This window comes from Anoplopoma fimbria, chromosome 9, assembly GCF_027596085.1.
Source record: "Anoplopoma fimbria isolate UVic2021 breed Golden Eagle Sablefish chromosome 9, Afim_UVic_2022, whole genome shotgun sequence".
Taxonomy (NCBI): Eukaryota; Metazoa; Chordata; class Actinopteri; order Perciformes; family Anoplopomatidae; genus Anoplopoma; species Anoplopoma fimbria.
In genome coordinates, this window is record NC_072457.1 from 19,576,097 (window position 1) to 19,597,111 (window position 21,015).

The window sequence follows — 21,015 nt, forward strand, 5'->3', positions numbered from 1 at the left end:
CACACACACACACACACACAAAAAAAAAAACGGCACAGACCCGCACGCACAGGAGCCCGGAGTCCTGCGCCCCCTAAGCCAAGCGGCCCGTTACACAACAGGCTGGCATGATACCTGCTGATTTAAAGAAAAAATAAAAGAAAAAATAAACCACATATATGCTTTCTTACTTCCCCAGCTCCTCGAACAGCTGATACTCGTCGGTAAATCTGGTGCAGATCGTTAACGCCATCCTGAAGGAGGTGCTGAAGGGGGTGCGCGGGTCCGCGGGATGAGGCTGGTCGTCGACGCCGCCCGGGTTTAGTCCTGGTCTCCTGCGAGCCGCACGGTGGGATTCATGCACGGGGGGGGGAGCAGCTCTCTAATAAGGGAGGATTTCTGCGGCAAATACGGCTGCCCCTGCGCGCGCTTGTGTGTGTGTGTGTGTGTGTGTGTGTGTGTGTGTGTGTGTGTGTGTGTGTGTTTCAATCCGGTGTTTGCGGGTTTCTCTATCTTCCTCACACGCAGCGGCTTGTCACAGCTCGTGGACGCAGCATTTTGTGTGCATTCCGGTAGCTCTGGAGCGCGTGTGTGCGTTCGTGTGTGTGTGTGTGTGTGTGTGTGTGTGTGTGTGTGTGTGTGTGTGCGTCCGTCCGCTTTGAGTGTTGACGCTCTGCGCGCAATCAGACGCCGCACCACCGCACCTACCACCGGCTGTGCGCTCAACCCCGCCCCCTTGCCCGCATCCTCACACGGGCCAATAACATACAAGGAATAATATGTGATGATAATAATGATATTAATAATAATTGTATTATACCATGTCAATAATAACAACAGTGCCATAAGCTGTGTTTGTATATGTAGGCCTTTAAGTTTTATTATTAAATATCATTTACCAGAAACACTCTAAACTCTGGAGCTTGGGGCTAAAACAGTAGATTATTCGAGCTTTTATAAAGTAGTACGTAATTCAAGGCTGAAACAGAGGTGACAAACTGCATGTAATCAATAATCAGTATATTACAATTGTAGTTGTTGATTTGTTGTGTAAGAATATTTTGTCTTGATGTGAATGTGCAGTTGGTACTTGGTAATCTCAGCATAAGGCACATGGATGGAGAGAATATGCAAAGCTTTACCTTAACTTTAATCTTCCAGCTGTAAACCGTGGCTCTGGAAAGCCCTTTGTGAACTGTGGAAGAACAACCCCGATGATGTCATCCGGGTTGTCCTGGCTTGGCCTCGAAGACTATGAAAAAAAACAAAAAACGGCATTACGAACAAACTGAAGCTATCAATTATTCTGTGTGGCAGTGTAGCAACAAGGCTGTAAAGCCTTGGGCAACAGCACAAAGTATATAATCCTGCAGGCTTAATAATAATACTTTTCTTCTTATTCTCCTATTCCGTACAAAAGTTTGCCGCGTAACTCGTCCCGCAGCGTTGCAAGTACATGAGTCAAAATACATCAAAACGTGCAGCTTGGTCAGGAACCGCTGGCCGAATCTCGGAGAATAGTCCACGGGAACCGTGAAAAACAGCGAGAAATTTCCCCATAGAGATGAATGCATTTTGGGCATGGAGAGAGCTTAAAAACACTTTCTTTGGGCACACACTGACTCGTCATACTTTAACGTAAAAAAATATTCGAGGTTTAAAACGTTAACAAAACTCTGGACTATATTGGGCCAAGTGGGCATTTTGATAGCTCGCACATATTTCATGACATCAGAGTTTAAGTTTCAGGAAGATTTAAGCCTTTTTCAGATTTTATAATGGGTGTGTATTGGATGGAATGTTCAGACCTAGAACACGTGATGTCATCGCTAGAGTGAGAGGAGCTTCAGAATCTTGTGAAAAAAATATTTTAAAGAATTCCCAACAGACTTATACATTTGGTCACAACTTCAGCTTCTAAAACTACTACTCTTCTTATGACTGCTTCTTCTACTATTACTACCACCTCTACAGTTTAACAGTTCAGCTTCCAGGCCTTCTGGCTGATGTAAAGCACTGGACGGTCGACCCCCTGCAGGATAAAAGGGAGAGAGAAGTTAGGTGTGTGAAGAGGTTCCCCACAGAGGGCCTGTTTTACCCTCTCAAGCGCCAGCTGGCACTGCTCCGTCCACTGGACTGGATCTGAGGCACCCTTTCGAGTCAGGTCAGTCAGGGGGCTGGTTAGGTCGGCGAAGTTGGGGATGAACCGCCGGTAATACCCTGCAAGCCCCAAGAACCGCCTCACCTCTTTTTTGGTCTTGGGCCTCGGGCAGACTGCAATCCCTGCTGTCTTGTCTACCTGGGGACGAACCTGCCCTCCACCCAAGTGGTACCCCAGATACCGTACCTCCCTCCGTCCAACCGCACACTTCTTCGGGTTGGCGGTGAGCCCAGCCTGTCTCATAGACTCAAGCACAGCGGCCACCCCCTGCATGTGCTCCACCCAGCTGTTGCTGTGGATAATAACATCATCCAAATAGGCGGCAGCATAAACAGCGTGTGGACGCAGTAGCCGGTCCATGAGACGTTGGAATGTGGCTGGGGCACCGAACATCGGTCTGTGGATGGTAAACGCTAGTCCGAATTGCCTTGACGCCCAATAAACCGTACAGTTCCCTTAGTGTGCGTGACATAAACGAGGTGCCCTGGTCGGTCAGAATCTCTTTCGGGGTTCCAACTCGGGAGATGACCTGAAACAGTGCCTGAAACAACAATCTTTGCAGAGATAGTGCGCAGCGGCACTGCTTCAGGATATCGCGTTGTGTAGTCCACCAAAACTAACACAAAGCGATATCCTCATGTGCTCCGGTGAAATGGCCCGATGAGGTCCATGCCAATGCGCTCAAACGGGACCTCAATTAGTGGAAATGGGCGCAACAGTGCTCTTGGGATGGCCGGTTGGTTTACCAGTTGGCATTCAGGGCAAGAGGCACACCAACGGCACACATCTCCCCGAATCCCAGGCCAATAGAATCGGTCCATTATCCGGTCTAGTGTTTTGTCATACCCCGTGACCAGCCATTGGGTTATAGTGAGCCGCCCGGAAAACCATTGCCCGACGGCTTTCCGGCACCAACAATTGGGTAATATCTTCACCAGTCTGAGTGTCACGACTCACTCTATACAGTCTATCCCTAACCAAGGAAAAGTGTGGATATGTCGGTGGTGTGTCAGGGTGTACCATGTGACCATTAATTTGTATCACTTGGTCGAAGGCAAAGCATAGAGTATTGTCACGAGACTGCTCCAGTGGAAAATCTTCCATGGAGTGTATTTCGGGAACCTGCGGGGCCCCTTGTGAGGGCACCACCAGGTCCCCCTCCCCTTCAGCAGCGTCGGACAGCCTTGCATCACCACTGAGCACAGCACACATCCCACATGTCCCTGCCGGTCGTGATTGCACACCCACACATTGCCCCACTAACCTATGGAGCCCAGGCCAATCCGTGCCTAAAATCAGTGGGTGTGCAAGGCGGGAGCTAACCGCAGACCTAATTCTATGCGTTTTGCCCCTGTGTTTAATTTCAACTGACACAACAGGATATCTGTGAACATCCCCATGCACACACCTTATCTCCACCTACTTTGCCTCTACCAACTCCCCGGGCCGAACCAAGTTCTGGTTCCATAGACTGCGTACACCCCCTTGAATCCTTACCGGAACGCTGCATGTCCCCCCCGGACCGGAGGAGGGTGCTGGCGGGCTGGCAACCCGGATCACCTAGCCGACCTCCATGAGTGGACATTCTCTGCGGAAGTGACCGGGCCGCCCACCTCTCCTACACTCCTGCTCTGACACCTGAGGGGCCCCCTGTGGGTTGGGAACAGTGCCTGAAGCAGCTGGAGCCTGGAGATGGGAGGAAACAGAGGGAGGGTTATTGCGGAGTTGAAGTGAGTGAGCTTGTGGAGGGTGCTGGAGAGGCTGGGGTGAGGAACTTCCTGCGAGGAGCAGGAGTCGGTCGGGCAGGCGCTGATGTCCGCCCCTCTGCTGCCTGTCCCCGGGGGTGGACGGCGAGGTGATAATGATAATGGCCGCCCCCAAGTCCGTGGCACCGCACCCATTCCGACGTCCCGGTCGGGAGGCCCTCCACAAACTGTTCAATAACAATCCTCTCCAGCATCTTCTGCTCACCAGCAGACTCCCCTGGCTGTAGCCACCTGTTTGCCACGTCCCTCAGCTTCTGGGCATAAACGAAAGGTCGGTGGGTGTCCACTTCGTGCCCCGGAACCGGCAACAGTGGTCTTCAGGGGAGAAACCTATCCTATCAAGGAAGGCTTTTTTTAATGTCCAGGAAATTTCCCCGCGAGGACGCTGGCAGGCTGAGCGCCGCAGTTTGGGCCTCCCCTGACAACAAGGGAAGCAGGCGCACGGACCACTCCGCCGCACGCCGCTGCTGTCCCCTCGAACATCTCCAGGAAGGTCCGTGGGTCGTCTTCCGTGGACATTTTATGGAGCGCGATGCCCGCGAGCGGGGAAGGAGTGTGTGTGTCTGTTCCAGCCCCAGAACTCCAGTCTGCTACTGCTTAACAAGATTTTGGGATAATTAGAAACACGTTTCAGCTGTGTTGATTGAACTCACAATGGCACTGTTCCCGTGAACCACTCCCACACCTCTCTCCCCTGCAGCTGAGCACAGACCACGGCCACTGCCACAATATGCAATTTTCGAGCAGAGGCCTAAAAAATAGGTGTGTTTTTAAAAGGTCAAATCTGTCTCATGTGAGTCCCCCAACTTTACAGATGTGCAACATTACATTGCTGAAGAACCCTTTAGTTATATTTTTATGGAATATCAAGCTGTCATTTTAAACTATAAAGAAACCATTGTCTTTGCTGTTGAAGAATCATCCCATTGACAATATAATCTGCAGGGATTGCTTGGTTTATGCAAAGGTTTAATGATTTACTGACTGGATTTATTGGTGCACTTTAAAAAGTACAATTAATCAAACAGTGTCTGATTGAAGTCCGTTGCACAAACTTGGACAATTAGTTTATTAATCATCATGAGAATAACCCCGGGGCTAGGCCCCATGGGAGATTAGTGAGGTCATTACACCAGCAGCGTCTCTGATGTAACTCTGTGTTGTTCACTGCAGTCCCGTAAGGAAGTTATAAAGTTAATCCAGGACAAACACCAAGCACTTCCTCATCTGTGAACGTAAAGGGTGTGTATTGGTGGAACATTACATTGTTCCCAGCTGTGACAGCGTTGCGGTTCTAACCTTCTGAGTCTGTGTGTGTGTGTGTCTTCACAGTAAAGACGGTCCTGGTGTCGCATACTGTTGCAGAAACTACCACAGACGTGGGTTTGAGTACTTTAACGGTATTTAACATAGTATATTCAAAGAATTCTTGCAGTATGACTTCACTTCAATTTTAAAGTCATGGGCTAAAGTCTAAGATTACAGGATTCCTCCGGTTTGTCATGCTACATTGTTGTATCTACTGTGCGTGTATTGGTTATTTCTAGTTAATCTGATTATAGCACTTTATAATAATAGTTCTAAGCACTTATAAATATCCATTAGGCTTTATATTGATAATCATAACACATTATCAACCATTTTATAAAGACTCAAGTATCACAATATTTCATTAATGGTGGTCAACCAATGTAATTATTTTGCAAGGATCATCAGTGAAATACATAATAATTCCTTAGTAGTAAAACATTATAATATTTGAATAATGCATTATAATAACCATTGCAATGCATTAGTATGTGATTTAAGTTACTGTAAATGGTCATTGTTTGCTTCAAGACACAGAAAGTTACCAGTAACTGAAGTTAAAACTCATCTGATTTTGCAAGGAACAAACAACAGGAAAGGCAAACTAATAATATATATATATAAAAGAACAAACAAAGTAGTTCCATCTTCAATTTCATTTAAACTTTTATTAAAACATGTTTGTCAGCCATACACAACTGAATCCAAAATTAAAAGTAATATTAAAAGTATTAAATTCCATAAATACATCAATAAATATGTTGAAAACTTGGACAGGCACAGTTATGCAGTTTTACAAACTCTAGGAAGCAGCCAAGTGACATCAGATAGAGTAAATGGCTAGTAAACACAAGTGACACACAAGCACAGATATTAAATAAATAACATGTTTGATGCAAACATAATCTATTCCGTTGCCTTTTCTAACACTTGATCAGGAAATACAAGTGGCCCATTCAGTGTTAAAATGAGGCGAGTAGGATGACAAAAAATACTTTTTGGTTATTTTTCTTTTGTGGTGTTCAGCGTTTTTTGCTGCAGAGAAAAAAGAGGAATGAGGATTAGTTTGTGCATCCAAAGTAATCGGTCGCATCAAGCAGTTAAATCGTGATCAGTGGGCCGTTGCACTGTGTATGAGCGACTTAGCACTCACTTGGCAATGATCCTCGCAATCATTCTTTTCACCCAGGGAGCTTCGGGGTCCAGACAAACTTCTTGGCCAGTCTTTTTCAGAGTAGCACTGCAACACCAAACGAGAAACAGAGATGCAGTCAGGACAAGTCGGGGAAGCCAACAAATGTCAACAAAAAATCTCAAAGGATCAGCATCGTCGCTGTCTAGATAGAGGGGGCTTACATGATCTCGGTGTCTTCGCAGTGGGAGTTGGTGGGAATCAGCTCCACCTTCTGGATGTGGCGGCCGATGGGTTTGCTCTCCGTCTGGATGCAGCGGCAGTGCAGCTCCACTCCCAGGCTTCTCAGACTAATCCCTGCAGGAAGACAAGGGGAGAAACAGGTGGTCACAAAGTGCAATGAGTGAGTGTGAGAATGTGCACGGCAATACTGTTACATTCAATTACAGATTATAAAATAATTTTACCTTCACTAACGGCCATGAAGGCCAGGAGCACCACAATTGAGGCGGCGATGACTCTGCTGCTCATCATTTTTCTTTCTTTTTTTTTTTTCAAATACTGCAAAGATTAACACTAAAGATTAAGAAGTTCTTCCAGAAGGCCGTCTGATGAAGCTTGAATGTAAAAAGTAAACAAGGAGCTTTTTTTCAACTCTGCTGAATTCTTCTTGTAATCAGTTCCTTCTCTCCTCAACTGTTTGAATCTAGTGTTGGAAAGGAGCGTCTCTTCTTTTATAGTCTCCTGGAGGTGAGTCACTTCCCTTGCTCGGGCAGGTTGCGCAAACCTGGACTGTCGGCAGCAGAGTGGGACTTTTTTCGCTGCCAGGTTGACTGCTCTGATTTATCAAGAGGGAACCTGGGTCGACATTTGTCAATGATGTTGAGTTATCATTTGGAAAGTCACAGTGACTAAAAGTTTGTAACAAACCTTCTGATGTGATGAATGTGCTTGAGAAAAATTCCATAGGAGTTAGACTTGACTGTTAACAGTGTGATGCATCGCCGCTCATATCCAATATTTGGCAACTGATTAACAGGTGGCACATAAAACACATACTGCCCGGTAATAATCGGACTCTGTTGTAGTAAGAGTTAATTCATGGACTTTGTTTTAATGCGTAACACACAACAGCTGGACAGCCTCTAAAACATAATCCAACAGTTTAATGCATTGCAGCTGTAAAAGTTCAATAGTGTAAAGTGCTGCCAGAATTTGTAAATATTTTTTTTTTTATCTCAACTCCTTTACAAACAAAGTTTAAAATCCACCAGGTGGAAAAATACAGCTATAAAAAAATAAAAACCGTAAAATGCAATCATGAAGAATTTTTTTAAATGCGGTGTTAATGCAACTTAGTTTAAAAAAACATGTGTATGACATTCCTGAAGAGACGTCAGGCAATGTGCCAAAAACCTTCATGGGAGTGAAGTCTGATGCAATTTCGACAGGCTCAGACACATGTGCCTAACGTCACTTCAGTGCATCTTTCAAAGCAGAAGGAAGTATGACTCACTTTTCAACAAGGGGGGGGTAATCTTGCGGTTTGACACACTAACTCTTCAATTGTCGCCTTACTTAAACAACATGTGCTGATTGAGAGTATAGAGTATATACATTTTTATTTTAACCATTTCTTTATTGAAATAAACCCCAGAAAGGCCTTAAAGATGGGATGGAAGAAATATTCAGATCTAGTAAAAGCACTAAAACCACACTGAAAATAGAGAAGTAAAAGTCCTGATTTCAAAACCTTATTTAAGTAAAAGTATGCAAGTCTTATCAGCAAACTGTACTAAAAGTAATCATTGTGCAGCAAATTTTCCCCCCTTATTGTTTTATTATTATATATGGTGTTTTTGGATTGATATTACTGCTGCATACATGTGCATGATGCATTTTACTGCTGTAGATGTTTAAGGTTGTGTGAATTTTAACTCCTTTCAGAACTGCTGGCTAGTTTAATCTACAGCAAAGCATCGTATTCTATAACATCATCATATGTTTATAGTTTCGTTCAACTTTTCATAAGCTCAGGAAAAACAGTTCTGTTGGGACGATGCATTTTCTCGCGGATCCATGAGGGTTTTAAAACGGTTTATTTAGCAAAATGATGAGAATTTCCTCAAACAAATGAAAATCCTTCAGTTTGTCAGAAACATTAGAATTCACTAAATTTGGAAGTAGCAGACAGGAAGGGTTTGAAAAGTTGTGATTTGTGAAGTAACTAAAGCTGTCGCACAAATGTAAAGTAAGGAGTAAAAAGTGCAATATTTGTCCCCGAGATGAAGTGGAGTAGAAGTATGAAGTTGCATTAAATGGAGTCTAAAAAAACATTATTATACTTATATTTTTTTTTAAGTAAAGTAAAAGCACCTGTAATTTGTTCTTAAGTACACTAGTTAAATAATTAGTAACTTTCCACCCCTAGTGGAAAGTTCAGATCTCATGTAGAATCATACATGTCCTCTTATGGTCATCAGTAATTTGTGATTCTGGGCTATACAAAATAAACTGAATTGAATTGAATCTCCCCTTAGACCGCCCAGGAATGGAAAGCCGATATGAATGTCACATTTTATGATCATGTGAGGAATGTAGCTGGAAAGTTTCTAAATTAACGCTGTCAGTTTTGTGGTTTAAAGCCAGTGGATGTGGGGTAACAGTTGACAGGCAGCACATGACCAACATAAGTTAGGACACATATGACCAATTTCCTCTATCAAATGAACTCTGTGGTCAGTTTTTACTTTCAATATAGTGAAGAGATACAAATACAAAACATGGCTATCATTGGTCTTTACTGGTAGAACATCCAGTACAATGTTAAACATCTACCATATACAGGAATCAGCTCCGTATACATTCCCTTTATTGCACAAAAAGTGTTTAGGATGGGTGCATTTATGGCATTGTTTTCATGAACATTGTGAAAAAGGCAAATCACAAACACTTTTTTAATCCTGTAACTGATTATTTGAAAGAGCATGATCAATTGTACACACCCACACCCACACACACACACACCATACTGGTTCTGTAGCTTCATGGGATCACAGGGGAAGTATGACTTTTCTTTCAAAACACGAGATGCTTGGATATTCCCAAAAGGGGGGGTGTCACAAAATCCGTCTGCAGAAATAAACCCTAGGCAATATATAGAAATCCGCTTCTGTGGTAGTTCCTGGTAAATACCAGCGTCAATATAGCGGCTGGTAAATATTGGATGGATGATAAACAATGGATTTTGCAGAGATATTCAGGTTCATCTCTACATCTATTTGGAACAGATATTCATGCTTCTCAGATTTAAGCTGCATTCCAAATTGCTTAGTTTTTTCTTTCACTTCCCTTCACAAGAATTGTGGGTCAGAATAGCCAGAAAAGCTTGCTGGCTTGTATACAGCATAAAGCGACTAGATGTAGTAGAACATCCTGGTATTTGTGGCACACTGAATTTGACATACTTTGTATTGGGACGTACTAAATATATTTTCTGGCCTAATAAATAGTAGGGTAGTATGCATATTGGAATGCACATATTGCCTATTTTATTTAAGTGTTTAAAGCATTTTCTTTTTTATATATTTTGTATGCATTTAAAAGTTGAAAAGAATTGAGTAATAGCATTATCAATATCAGCTGCTCCACTAAACCCACCGCGGCACAAGTGTGTTTAGACCCAGGAAATACCTAACTTGTGCAACAAAACATGTTGCTGTACCACTGGCTTTGTGCTGGCATGAAAAGAAGTCCTTAAGTTGTGTTAAGTCAAGTCTTTGGCACATACTAACTTTATCAGCAATGGTAAGGTATTACATAGTATTCAGTAACATAACATATGTACAAGATTATAGTTTGGTTGAGCATAATACTGCACATTTGGAGAGGTTGCCCTGTGTTGAATGGCATTCTGCCTGATAACATTCCCTATTGCCGTCTTATCGTAGTATGGTTTACAAACTAAACACAGGCACATGCACACAAGACACCACACAACAAGACAGATACTGTAAACAAAAGAGGATGACAACTGGAGCTGGGAAAATCAGGAATGAATCATGAACTTGTCGCCACCCCCTCCTCCTTTTTTATTGTTGTCTGAGAGTTAAGCTCATAGGTGTGCTTGAGCATTACTTGAGAGTCAAAGCTTGCTCCATTGTAACATATGTACACTAGCAAACAATTAGTTTCAGCTGAGCTGGGGTTGGACTGAGGCTAATGTTGAACATGAGGAAGTGAGAGTCTAAAGGACGACTCAGAGGCAGCCGGCTTCTGGGGACTTTCCTGGAAGATTGACTGATTTTTATCCCCTCCCACAAAACTTTGAGTTGGGGTATTAATCTGTGGGTGGGTGACCCTGCAGGAGTTTACATTCTATGTGTGTAACAGCATCTGTGTGTAACTACCCTGAGCCTTCCTCGTAGCACTTATTGCACTCGTATTAGTTGCTGCACTTACTGTATTTGTATCAGTTCGCTGCACTTATTGAATTTGTATTTGTTTACTGCACTTATCCTATTCGTAGTAGTTTGTAGCACTTACTATATTCGGATTAGTCTGTTGCAATTATTGTTTTCGTAGTAACTTGCCTCTGCACTATACTTTTGCTCTGGCTTATGCTTTAAGATGCTTGTTTAAGAAAGGAGATGCACTTCTGGTGACTAGTAGTTCTCTTGAATACCTATGTTGAATACACTTCCTGTAAGTCGCTTTGGATAAAAGCGTCTGCTAAATGACTGTAATGTAATGTAATGTAATCTCTAAACATCATGCCAGGACAAGCCTGCTGGCACGACAGAACCTACTCCTATATGACAGCTGATTGTGCAAAGGCTTTCCACCTCATTTACACTGGAAGTAATGATTTACAACCTATCTAATTCTTTGATAAGATTATACCCATTATCTACATGTGGTTTTACCCCGAAAATAATTTTGTCAAAGTTGATAATGAAGGACTACAGGGATTTGGCAGTTATATGATTATGGACTGCTGATTCCTCACTTTACTTAACCCGGGGCTGCAAGGCATAAGCAACTGCTTCAGTTCGGACTCTTGTTTCCGCTACAGATTAGGAATTGTTCCTCTCCTGATTTGCACACCCCTGTGAGACTATTGTATGTATGTATATCTATTGCTTATCGAAATGACAAATTTACATTTTTTTAACTGATGCTTCTTGTTATTGCACTTTCCTGTTTGTTTCCATGACACTGCAAATGCCCCAGGAATGTCTTCAACATGGATAAACAATTGTTGGATTGCATTATCTCCATTCTTTTGGGAAAAAGGATGGTGTCATGTACCCTAAGCCAAAGAAGATCAGAAAGGAAGCGGTGGCTCATTTCCTTAGCACTTAGAGATTTCAACCAGCTCTTATCAAGGCCCCCCACTGGGTGATTTCACTCAGGGTGGAAACTATCTAAGCAAAAAGAAGTCTATTCAACCGAAGCCAAAGTCGGGATCTGGTGGAAAAAGTTGAAATGCAGCTATAAAGTGGAACAGAGAAGGAGAATGTGAATGATTTTGTATTTCTGCATATCCATCCATCTTCCGTAACCGCTTATCCAGTTAAGGGTCGCGGGCAGTGGTGTATAGTAACGAAGTAGTAGTAGAAATACTTCTGTACTTTTGGATATCTGTACTTTACTTTACTATTTATATTTCTGTTGACTTTCACTTTTACTTCACTACATTTTGCAAAGAAAACTGATACTTTGACTCCGATACATTTCCCCTGAAACCTTCGTTACTCGCTACAAAATCAAATCTATCTTTAGAAAAAAAATGAATCATGAGACCAACGTCGGGGACTGTGGTGTAACACAGACTGCAAGCAAGCAGGTTCGGCGAATCAGTGGTCCTAGCTAGCAAGTTAAATCACTGGTTAATCACGTTAATGCGCAATTGCAAACAAGTGCTCTCAAAGCCGCGTTTTTTTGATTCCCAGTGATGCCCAGGATGCCAGCTAGCGAGCGACTACATGAGTAGAATTCCACTCTACGATGACTGATTTCATGATGGAAGCAGAAATGGAAGCACCTGCTACTCCCACAACAAACCACGGTGGTGACGAAGACCAACACCCGTGGCCATATTAGCGAGAAATGTTTTCTTATATTGGAGTGAAAGATTCTTCGTACCGGATGAAGTGCCTCTTATGCTTACCCAAAGCTACTGAAATATTGGCATTCAAAAACTCCCCATCCAACCTCAGGAAACACATTGAGGTAAATTAAGATTAATCCCATGAGCCGCAAGTTATCATAATTAGCATAAACCTGTTAAGATATCTAGCAGTGTTTCCCACAGGATTGGAGTATATCTTTGGCGGGGGAGGGGGGGAGACAGGTGTCTGATCTTCTAATTTAACTATACATGGTGTATGTTAGGCTGCTGTCTCTGTTTGTACCTCCTTGTCCTTGGTCATGGTGGCCACAGTACTTAAAATAATAAACTTCATAATTCTCAAAATTCTAACCCTTTGCTTTTTTATTAACAGCATTTACTTGTACTTTTACTTTCAATACTTAAGTACATTTAATATCAGAAAATTACTTTTGATACTTAAGTACAGTAAATATTAGATACTTTAAGACTTTTACTCAAGTAGTATTCTAATAGGTGACTTTCACTTTTACTGGAGTCATTTTCCAGTAAGGTATCTTTACTTTTACTCAAGTATGGCTTTTGGGTACTTTATACACCACTGGTCACGGGCAATTTCAGAGTCATCAATTAACCTAACCTGCATGTCTTTGGACTGTGGGAGGAAGCCAGAGAACACAGAGAGAACATGCAAACTCCATGCAGAAGGTTGTCTAGCCACTACACCACCGTATTGTTTAAGGGAGAATTGAAGTGAAGTTGCTCAGTGATGTTGCAAGACTTTATGAGAGATAACAAGATGCTTACAATAAGGCAGAGAAGGCTGTCAAATTATTGATAGTTAACTGGCCCAGAGATCCAGATTCCAGTTAACTCCCCTCTGAGTGGCACATTTCATGGGAAAAAGTTTTTGGGATGAAAATGCACTCGCACTTCACAACATCTCATTTGATACCGGCCAAATAACTTGACCAGTGCAGTGGGGAACACCCTTGTTTGACATCTGCTGCAGCAGTTTTCACAGGAAAATTCCTTCTTTTTTGTTTTTTTAAGGACAACATCTCAAAATTGCACCCAGACTTGCTAAGAGCTTGATAATATCTCCCCCAGGAGATTATGGGTAGGTAGGTGACTATCAAGAAAACAGCATTGCAACTATGATGATGACCGAACAGAGGAACAAAGGATCTGGGTTGGTATATGGTTTGCTCTTTTATTGTTCAAATATTTATATAGGCCTATCTTTTTTTTTTTAACTGATGCTTTTTGTTATTGCATTTTGAAAAAAACGCAATAGTAATTATAATGAATTATTATTGTGTCATGTGGGAAACAGTGCTTAATTCACTCCTAAACCCTCTGTTAGGCCTCAGGGCACTGATGAAAAAAACGCAGTTCCTCGGAATAAGGGAAGGAGGGATAAAAAGGGCTATATCAACAAGATTTGTCTTCACTGCAGAGGAAACAGCTGAGCTCTCTCCAAATGTTTTGCAGCCTGTTGACCCCAACCATTTATTTTGATTCGTTTGCATCTCTGGCCTCAGCTTCAGCGTAGGTGTGTCTATCATCCCTAAAGTGTCACTCCTGAGAGTCAAAGCTGCAACTGCTGTTAAGATATAAAGAATAGTCATGTCTTGGAAATAATGCCTAATTCTCTCTGTTGCTCGCATCAATGCCCTCTGGATTTCTGTATTTTTGTGATTGGCATTTAGCCATCAGCAGTATAGTTTACTTGGTTTCTGTCCAGATATTTTCAGCACCTCTCTGACCTTTCGTGACCTCAGGTTTCAGTCCGAGGGATCATGGAGATAAATTGCTGTGTCTGATGATGCTGAACTGTCTTTGATCCTGCAGTGCCACTCCCAACAAGGATTGGCGAGAGATTTGTCTGGACCTTAATGCTCTGAGGTTCAGAAAAAGTCCCTGTGATGAAACAGGCTGAGAGTCAATCTTTACTGCATTTTTGTGAATGTATGAATGGATTAGCACGAGAACACTGCTCATATGAATAAGAGGAATTTGATATATTTCTGTTCATGGTAAAGTGTAAACAAGCTTTGTCAATAATAATTCACCTGAACTTATGTCAGAAACACAGGAGAGAGTTTTTTTTACTATCAATAAAGCCTGTTAAAACACAAAAAAAACCCGATGTATTGATCCGATGAGCTAGAAGAATCTGTGTAAAATATTTTAATATATTTAACCTTTTAAGGTCCTGTTCTGCTCACTCACTCACTCACTACCTGCTTAATAAATACCAGTTGTCAGACCTGTCTCTGATGCTGATCTGATTTTAAGTAGCATTTTGATCCTTTTTGAAAGAAAGCATTTTTTTTGTTTAAATCCATTTCAACAGATAACAGGACAGAGTTTCATATTTACTCATAACTTAATTTTAACATTGCATGTTCAATTATAAAGTATTTCATAAGAGAGATGAGTATATATGCAGACGTTATCACTTCTCCTTAACGTTTAACTTTCCAGGAATCTGGTTTACCATTGGTCATTAACTGGCTGAGAGATTGTGGTTGTTGGAAACTATCTAAGCAAAAAGAAGTCTATTCAACCGAAGCCAAAGTCGGGATCTGGTGGAAAAAGTTGAAATGCAGCTATAAAGTGGAACAGAGAAGGAGAATGTGAAAGACTTTCTATTTCTGCATATCCATCCATCTTCCGTAACCGCTTATCCAGTTAAGGGTCGCGGGGTGCTGGAGCCGATCCCAGCTGTCAATGGGCGAAGGCAGGGTACATATCACAGGGCTGACACATAGAGACAGACAACCACTCACGCTCACATCCACACCTACGGGCAATTTCAGAGTCATCAATTAACCTAACCTGCATGTCTTTGGACTGTGGGAGGAAGCCGGAGAACACCCACACTTATGAGAACATGTGAGAACATGCAAATTCCACGAAGAAGGTTGTCTAGCCCGGGAATTGAACCGGGCCCCTCTTGCTGTGAGGCGACAGTGCTAACCACTACACCACCGTATTGTTTAAGGGAGAATTGAAGTGAAGTTGCTCAGTGATGTTGCAAGACTTTATGAGAGATAACAAGATGCTTACAATAAGGCGGAGAAGGCTGTCAAATTATTGATAGTTAACTGGCCCAGAGATCCAGATTCCAGTTAACTCCCTTCTGAGTGGCACATTTCATGGGAAAAAGTTTTTGGGACGAAAATGCACTCGCACATCTGCTGCAGCAGTTTTCACAGGAAAATTCCTTCTTTTTTGTTTTTAATGACAACATCTCAAAATTGCACCCAGACTTTTTTTATAAAAAGAGCTTGATAATATCTCCCATGAATCTAAATAACCACCAATAAAAGATAATTGTGTCCTGTGGGAAACAGCACTTAATCCACTCCTGAGCCCTCCGTTTGGCCTCAGAGTGCTGATGAAAAAAATGTAGTTCCTTGGAATACGTGAAGGAGGGAGAAAGATCTTTATGTGGTTTTACCCCGAAAGTAATTTTGTTTCAAAGTTGGTAATGAAGGACTACAGGGACAGGACCCAAATGCAGACAGAGTTGGAGGCAGCAGGAGGATAAATTCTGTGATTTGTTATCTCCCCCAGGAGATTATGTATTCAGTCGAGGTGCCTGCGTGCACATCTCTGTGACTGTCTGTCCACGACTAATCTCGCATACTACTGGACTCATCACCTAATATTTTAAGTGCTCATTTATGACTGTATGCTTAAGGACCTCCCGTAGCTGCAGTGATTGACACTTTTTCTGAAAACATTTCTTTGGCAGTTATATGATTATGGATGGCTGAATCCTCACTTTACCTAACCCGGTAGGGTATACAGTACCAGTCAAAAGTTTGGACACACCTTCTCATTCAATGGTTTTCTTTATTTTTATTTTTTTCTACATTGTAGATTAATATTGAAGACATCCAAACTATGAAGGAACACATATGGAATTATGTGGTAAACAAACAAATGCTCAACAAACCAGAATATGTTTTATATTTTAGATTCTTCAAAGTAGTTGAATGAGAAGTTGTGTCCAAACTTTTGACTGGTACTGTATATATCTATTGCTTATCAAAATGACAAATTGAACTGAGCACATGACTAAGCAGCTGACTGCTCAGTCACATCCTTATAAAAACGTAAATAAGGAAATAAAAACATGACTAAAATGATTATTAAAATGTATCACAAGCCATTTAGTTGAATTTCAAAATGCGTCATGAATATTTAAAATCAATGCAGCGATTGATTATTTTGCCCAGTATCAAAATCGTTCAGGGAGGTCAAACATAATGATGTTTTTTCCCCTTTTTTTCTTTATACCTCTCTGTTCTTTGGCCCTTGGGAAAGTGTGTTTTATTATTAAGCGGAGTTAGGGGAACTATTATGGTGAAATACACTAAAGTCCTTTCTTTCTAATACCATTTTGTAATCATCTTTCATCAACCTTTGACTTTGTCAGTTCCTTATTTCTTATAAAGTTATTTATTTACCTTTACTATTATTATTTGAGTATTATTGTTTGTTTGTATTGGTATGTTTTTTGTTTAGTTCTTTCCCCATTATTTTTCCTCACTTAGAAATACTGTTATTGGATTAATATATAATGCTTACATCATAGTATGTTCTTATTCTTGTTTTATTTATACTACATAATGAAATGAGTGCATATCAAGGAGACCAAGGTACACATACAAATGAAAAAAGGTCTATAAATAAGGAGTAATAAAAAAACAAAGGTTGTTTAGCCAACTTTTATATTTCCTGTTTCCCAGCGAGAAGTAAAGGCATGTTGGCACAAATCTATATCCTGAGCAATATGTTAGCATTGTATGTCAGGTATTTCAAATGTAAAGCAGGATGAACAATCATAAAAACGAAGAAAGAAAAAGAAACGTAAATGCACAATATTAATAAAAAATAATTATGTTGGTATATTTGCAGACTGCAGGACAGAATGAAATTCAAGTGTAGAGTAGAACTCCAGCTCGCTGTTGCTTTACGCATCAGCAAGCTGCATTATAGAGCAGCGACAATGTGCGGTTTTTCTTCTTTTTCTTTTTTTACAAACTGTGTGCACACTGACGTCAGGCAGCAAACGCAACAGAAGTGCTGCTGGGAAAAATCTTCTGATCAAACACCGGTTCATGATTTAAAATATACAATCAGGAGGCAGTTACATAATCAGTTAGTCTTTTGGTAAACCTCAGAACTTCCCTTTAATATAACTCACTCACAGTCATCTAACCTATCATACAATAATCAAGAATCCTTTCCTATTAATAAGCTTTACGATTACAAAACAAATCCCTTTATATTTGAACTTCAATCACTTATCTATTGTAAGTTTTCTACAGTAGATATATTAAATAATACAATTTGTGTATGCCTATGTCTTCAAAAAAGTGTACATACACATTTACACCTAAAATATTCAGACAACAATTGTGAATAAATTGTGACTTGACTTTCAGTTGATTTATGGTGGCCTTTTAGAACATCTAGCAATATTGTTGAAAGACATAAACATAATATAGACCTTTCATTAAAGTATTCTAAAATGTTGGCTTGTGTCAAATAGTTCTATCTTTGAATGTAAGATACTACTACGGCTCTTTTATTTGAAACCAAGTCGCATCAACCATAATGATGAAACTTTGAATGTAAATTGCAGCCCAACACATTATGTTTTATATGAACATTATCAGATCGGATTCCACAATAACCTCTTAATCTCTGACTTTGTCTCTTCTCAATAACTCACCAAACGCTGTTGTGCAATGTGACTGCAGTGTCAGATAAATTCTCAGTGGGAGGACATCGCCACCCCCTGGAAATATAGTGCACACCGTGGGAATCTAAACCTTTAATTTTATTTTTTATGGCTGTTAAATTCCCTTCTTGCTGTTCCTGACTCAACTATTAGCAATGTAATCTCAAACTCCATCACATCAATGCTCTTGTTTCTGGAAAAGGCAACTCGAACATGCATAGGTCACCTGTTTCCCTTGTGATGCTATTTACGTTTATGTTTAATATAATTTGCAATATTACTTTCATTATACTATGTGCAATATAATCTTTTACTACTTTTCAATATCATTGAGAATATCACTCTCAATATCATGCTTGATATGACTTTTTCTATTTCAGTTTCTATTAGGCATTGGTGCTAGTATCACTTCTTATTCACTTTATATTTTTACTCTTGTATTTAATCTTTGTATTTGTATATTTACTTTTTCTATTTTAGTTGAATTATTGACTTTAGTTATTTACCTTATTCTTATTGCTATACTATTCTATTTTGCACTGGTGTCAATAATACTTCTTTTACACTTAATAATTGTTGTTCTATTGTTCATATATGTTTATATTTTTATATTATTGTTTTTTGTTTTCCTTCTAATGTAATCTGTGATCAACCTTTGGCACAAGAATTTCCTTCAAAATAAATACATTTCTATTTTATCTTATCTTATTTAAAAGAAACTGAACTTTGAACCAATAGCAATGTCTCGAACCAATTTGACCATTACTATTATTTTACTGTTCAATATCGATTAAAAGAAATAGATTGAATCATAAAGTCATACCATCAGTGATCTGCTCTGCGGTTAAATCCTTATGAACACCTTAACATTTTCAGTAACTTACTAAATGGAAGTTTGTAAATGTTCTGTGCATCATTCAGACTACCTGAGCCTCATCAACATTTACTATCAGAAAAAATCTCAGACATTTCCTTTTGGGAACAAAAGGGTAATATATCTTGGCTATATTGTAAGGAATAAATCAATCCTATATAGAACGGGAGTAGGATAAACGAGAAAAGTGCCTTGAAATTCTAATCTGTGGTTAGTCAACAAAATACAAAATATAAAGCAAAATATAAAACTGCTGGGTGTCTAAATATTTATTTTTTATTTTTCTTGCCCCAGCGATTGTTCATGGGGGAAAGTTGGATGTCTGTAAATGATAAAGTACAGTCTAGACCTGCTCTAGGTGAAAACACATGCTTCTGTTATGTTTTGACGCTAGGTAAATTAATTGAAGTTGAATTGAAAACATGATTTTGAAAGAGTCAAGAGAGAAGACACTTGCCAGGATACAATCTCAAGGTTACATTGAACTTTCAACTTTCTGAGCCATTACACATTAGCTGCCTGATGAATGTTATGGTCAAAATGTACTAGGAAGAAGTTAAAGTTAAAAAAGAATCACCTATTGACACTTTAATAACTTTTCAAATCTAGTCATAAAAAGTTCAGCAAAGTCACACATTTGGGCCACAGCTGGCATTAAAAAGCTTTGAAGCTGGGTCCAGTCATCGATGGAACCCACTGGGTTGCGAAAGCTACCACAGGCTGGATTACTGGATCCTTCGGAGCCTTGCCAAAGTCCTCCTGGAAGAGAAGGATGAGGAATAAACAAATTGTATTGTTTAAACAACAACCTAACTATGACCACCTAAACCAAACAACTTGTGACATGTTGTCTTTCAGTACACTAAACAGAGCACAGATTACAAATTACATTTGTGCAAAGAAGTTCCAATCAACCCAGCAGCTGGGCAGAGCTTCCCTGAAGTCCAAATCAATTACAGCCAGTGTTTCCTGAAGCACAGTACCAGTCAAAAGTTTGGACACACCTTCTCATTCAATGGTTTTTCTTTATTTTTTATCTTTTTCTACATTGTAGATTAATATTGAAGACATCCAAACTATGAAGGAACACATATGGAATTATGTGGTAAACAAACAAATGCTCAACAAACCAGAATATGTTTTATATTTTAGATTCTTCAAGATAAGATAAGATAAGATAAGATAATCCTTTATTAGTCCCGCAGCGGGGAAATTTGCAGGTTACAACAGCGTAGAGTAAAGTGCACACAAGAGACATAGTAGAAGAAGACAAGATAAAAAATAAAAAATGAAAATAAAAATAAAATAAAACAAGTATTATAAATAAGCAATAAAAAAAACATTAGAAAAAACAACAATAACTGAAATATTATATTTACAGACAGAGAAAAAAACAACAACTATTTTAACTATTTTTAACTATTATTGCACAGTGTAATGTGTAATGTATTGCACAGGTTTTTATTGTCATGTTATTATTGTCATGTGGTCATGTGGTCTGCTGGGAGCAGAGTTGGTTGTGCAACCTGACAGCAGCAGGAAGGAAGGACATGCGGTACCTCTCCTTCACACACCGGGGGTGAAGCAGCCGGTGGCTGAAGGAGCTGCACAGAGCTGCCAGGGTGTCCTGCATGGGGTGAGAGGTGTTGTTCATCAGGGATGACAGCTTTGCCATCACCCTCCTGTCTCCCACCACCTCCACCGTATCCAGTGGACACCCCAGCACACTGCTGGCCTTCCTGACAAGCTTGTTGAGTCTCTTCTTGTCTGCTGCTGAGATGCTGCTGCTCCAGCAGACCACTGCATAAAAGATGGCTGATGCCACCACGGAGTTGAAAAAGGTCTTCAGGGGTGCTCCCTGCACTCCAAAGGACCTCAGTCTCCTCAGCAGATACAGTCTGCTCTGACCCTTTTTGTAA

General features: G+C 40.5%; 2 protein-coding genes across 2 annotated transcripts in view; both read right to left on the minus strand.

Moving 5' to 3' along the window:
• LOC129096402 (calcium/calmodulin-dependent protein kinase type II delta 2 chain) overlaps nt 1-376 on the minus strand; it is a 38,655-nt gene extending 38,279 nt beyond the window's left edge. The window contains exon 1 of the mRNA XM_054605177.1: nt 171-376. Coding sequence (XP_054461152.1) covers nt 171-232 — 62 coding nt within the window. The 5' untranslated portion in view covers nt 233-376. The remainder of the gene's footprint in view (nt 1-170) is intronic.
• A 5,486-nt stretch (nt 377-5,862) lies between these two features.
• Nucleotides 5,863-7,054, minus strand: LOC129095670 (interleukin-8-like). Its single transcript, XM_054604207.1, has 4 exons — nt 6,814-7,054; nt 6,571-6,703; nt 6,368-6,454; nt 5,863-6,249 (listed from the first exon to the last, which is right to left on the minus strand). The coding sequence occupies exons 1-4, from the start codon at nt 6,878-6,880 to the stop codon at nt 6,237-6,239; spliced, it is 300 nt and encodes a 99-aa protein (XP_054460182.1). The 5' UTR covers nt 6,881-7,054; the 3' UTR covers nt 5,863-6,236.
• Between the last annotated feature and the right edge of the window lie 13,961 nt (nt 7,055-21,015).

Coding starts and splice junctions, on each gene's coding strand:
- LOC129095670 (XM_054604207.1), bottom strand. CDS start 6,880: ATGATGAGCAGCAGAGTCATCGCCGCCTCAATTGTGGTGCTCCTGGCC. Junction 6,704..6,813: donor CTTCATGGCCGTTAGTGAAG/GTAAAATTATTT, acceptor GTCTTCCTGCAG/GGATTAGTCTGAGAAGCCTG. Junction 6,455..6,570: donor TGCGAAGACACCGAGATCAT/GTAAGCCCCCTC, acceptor TTGGTGTTGCAG/TGCTACTCTGAAAAAGACTG.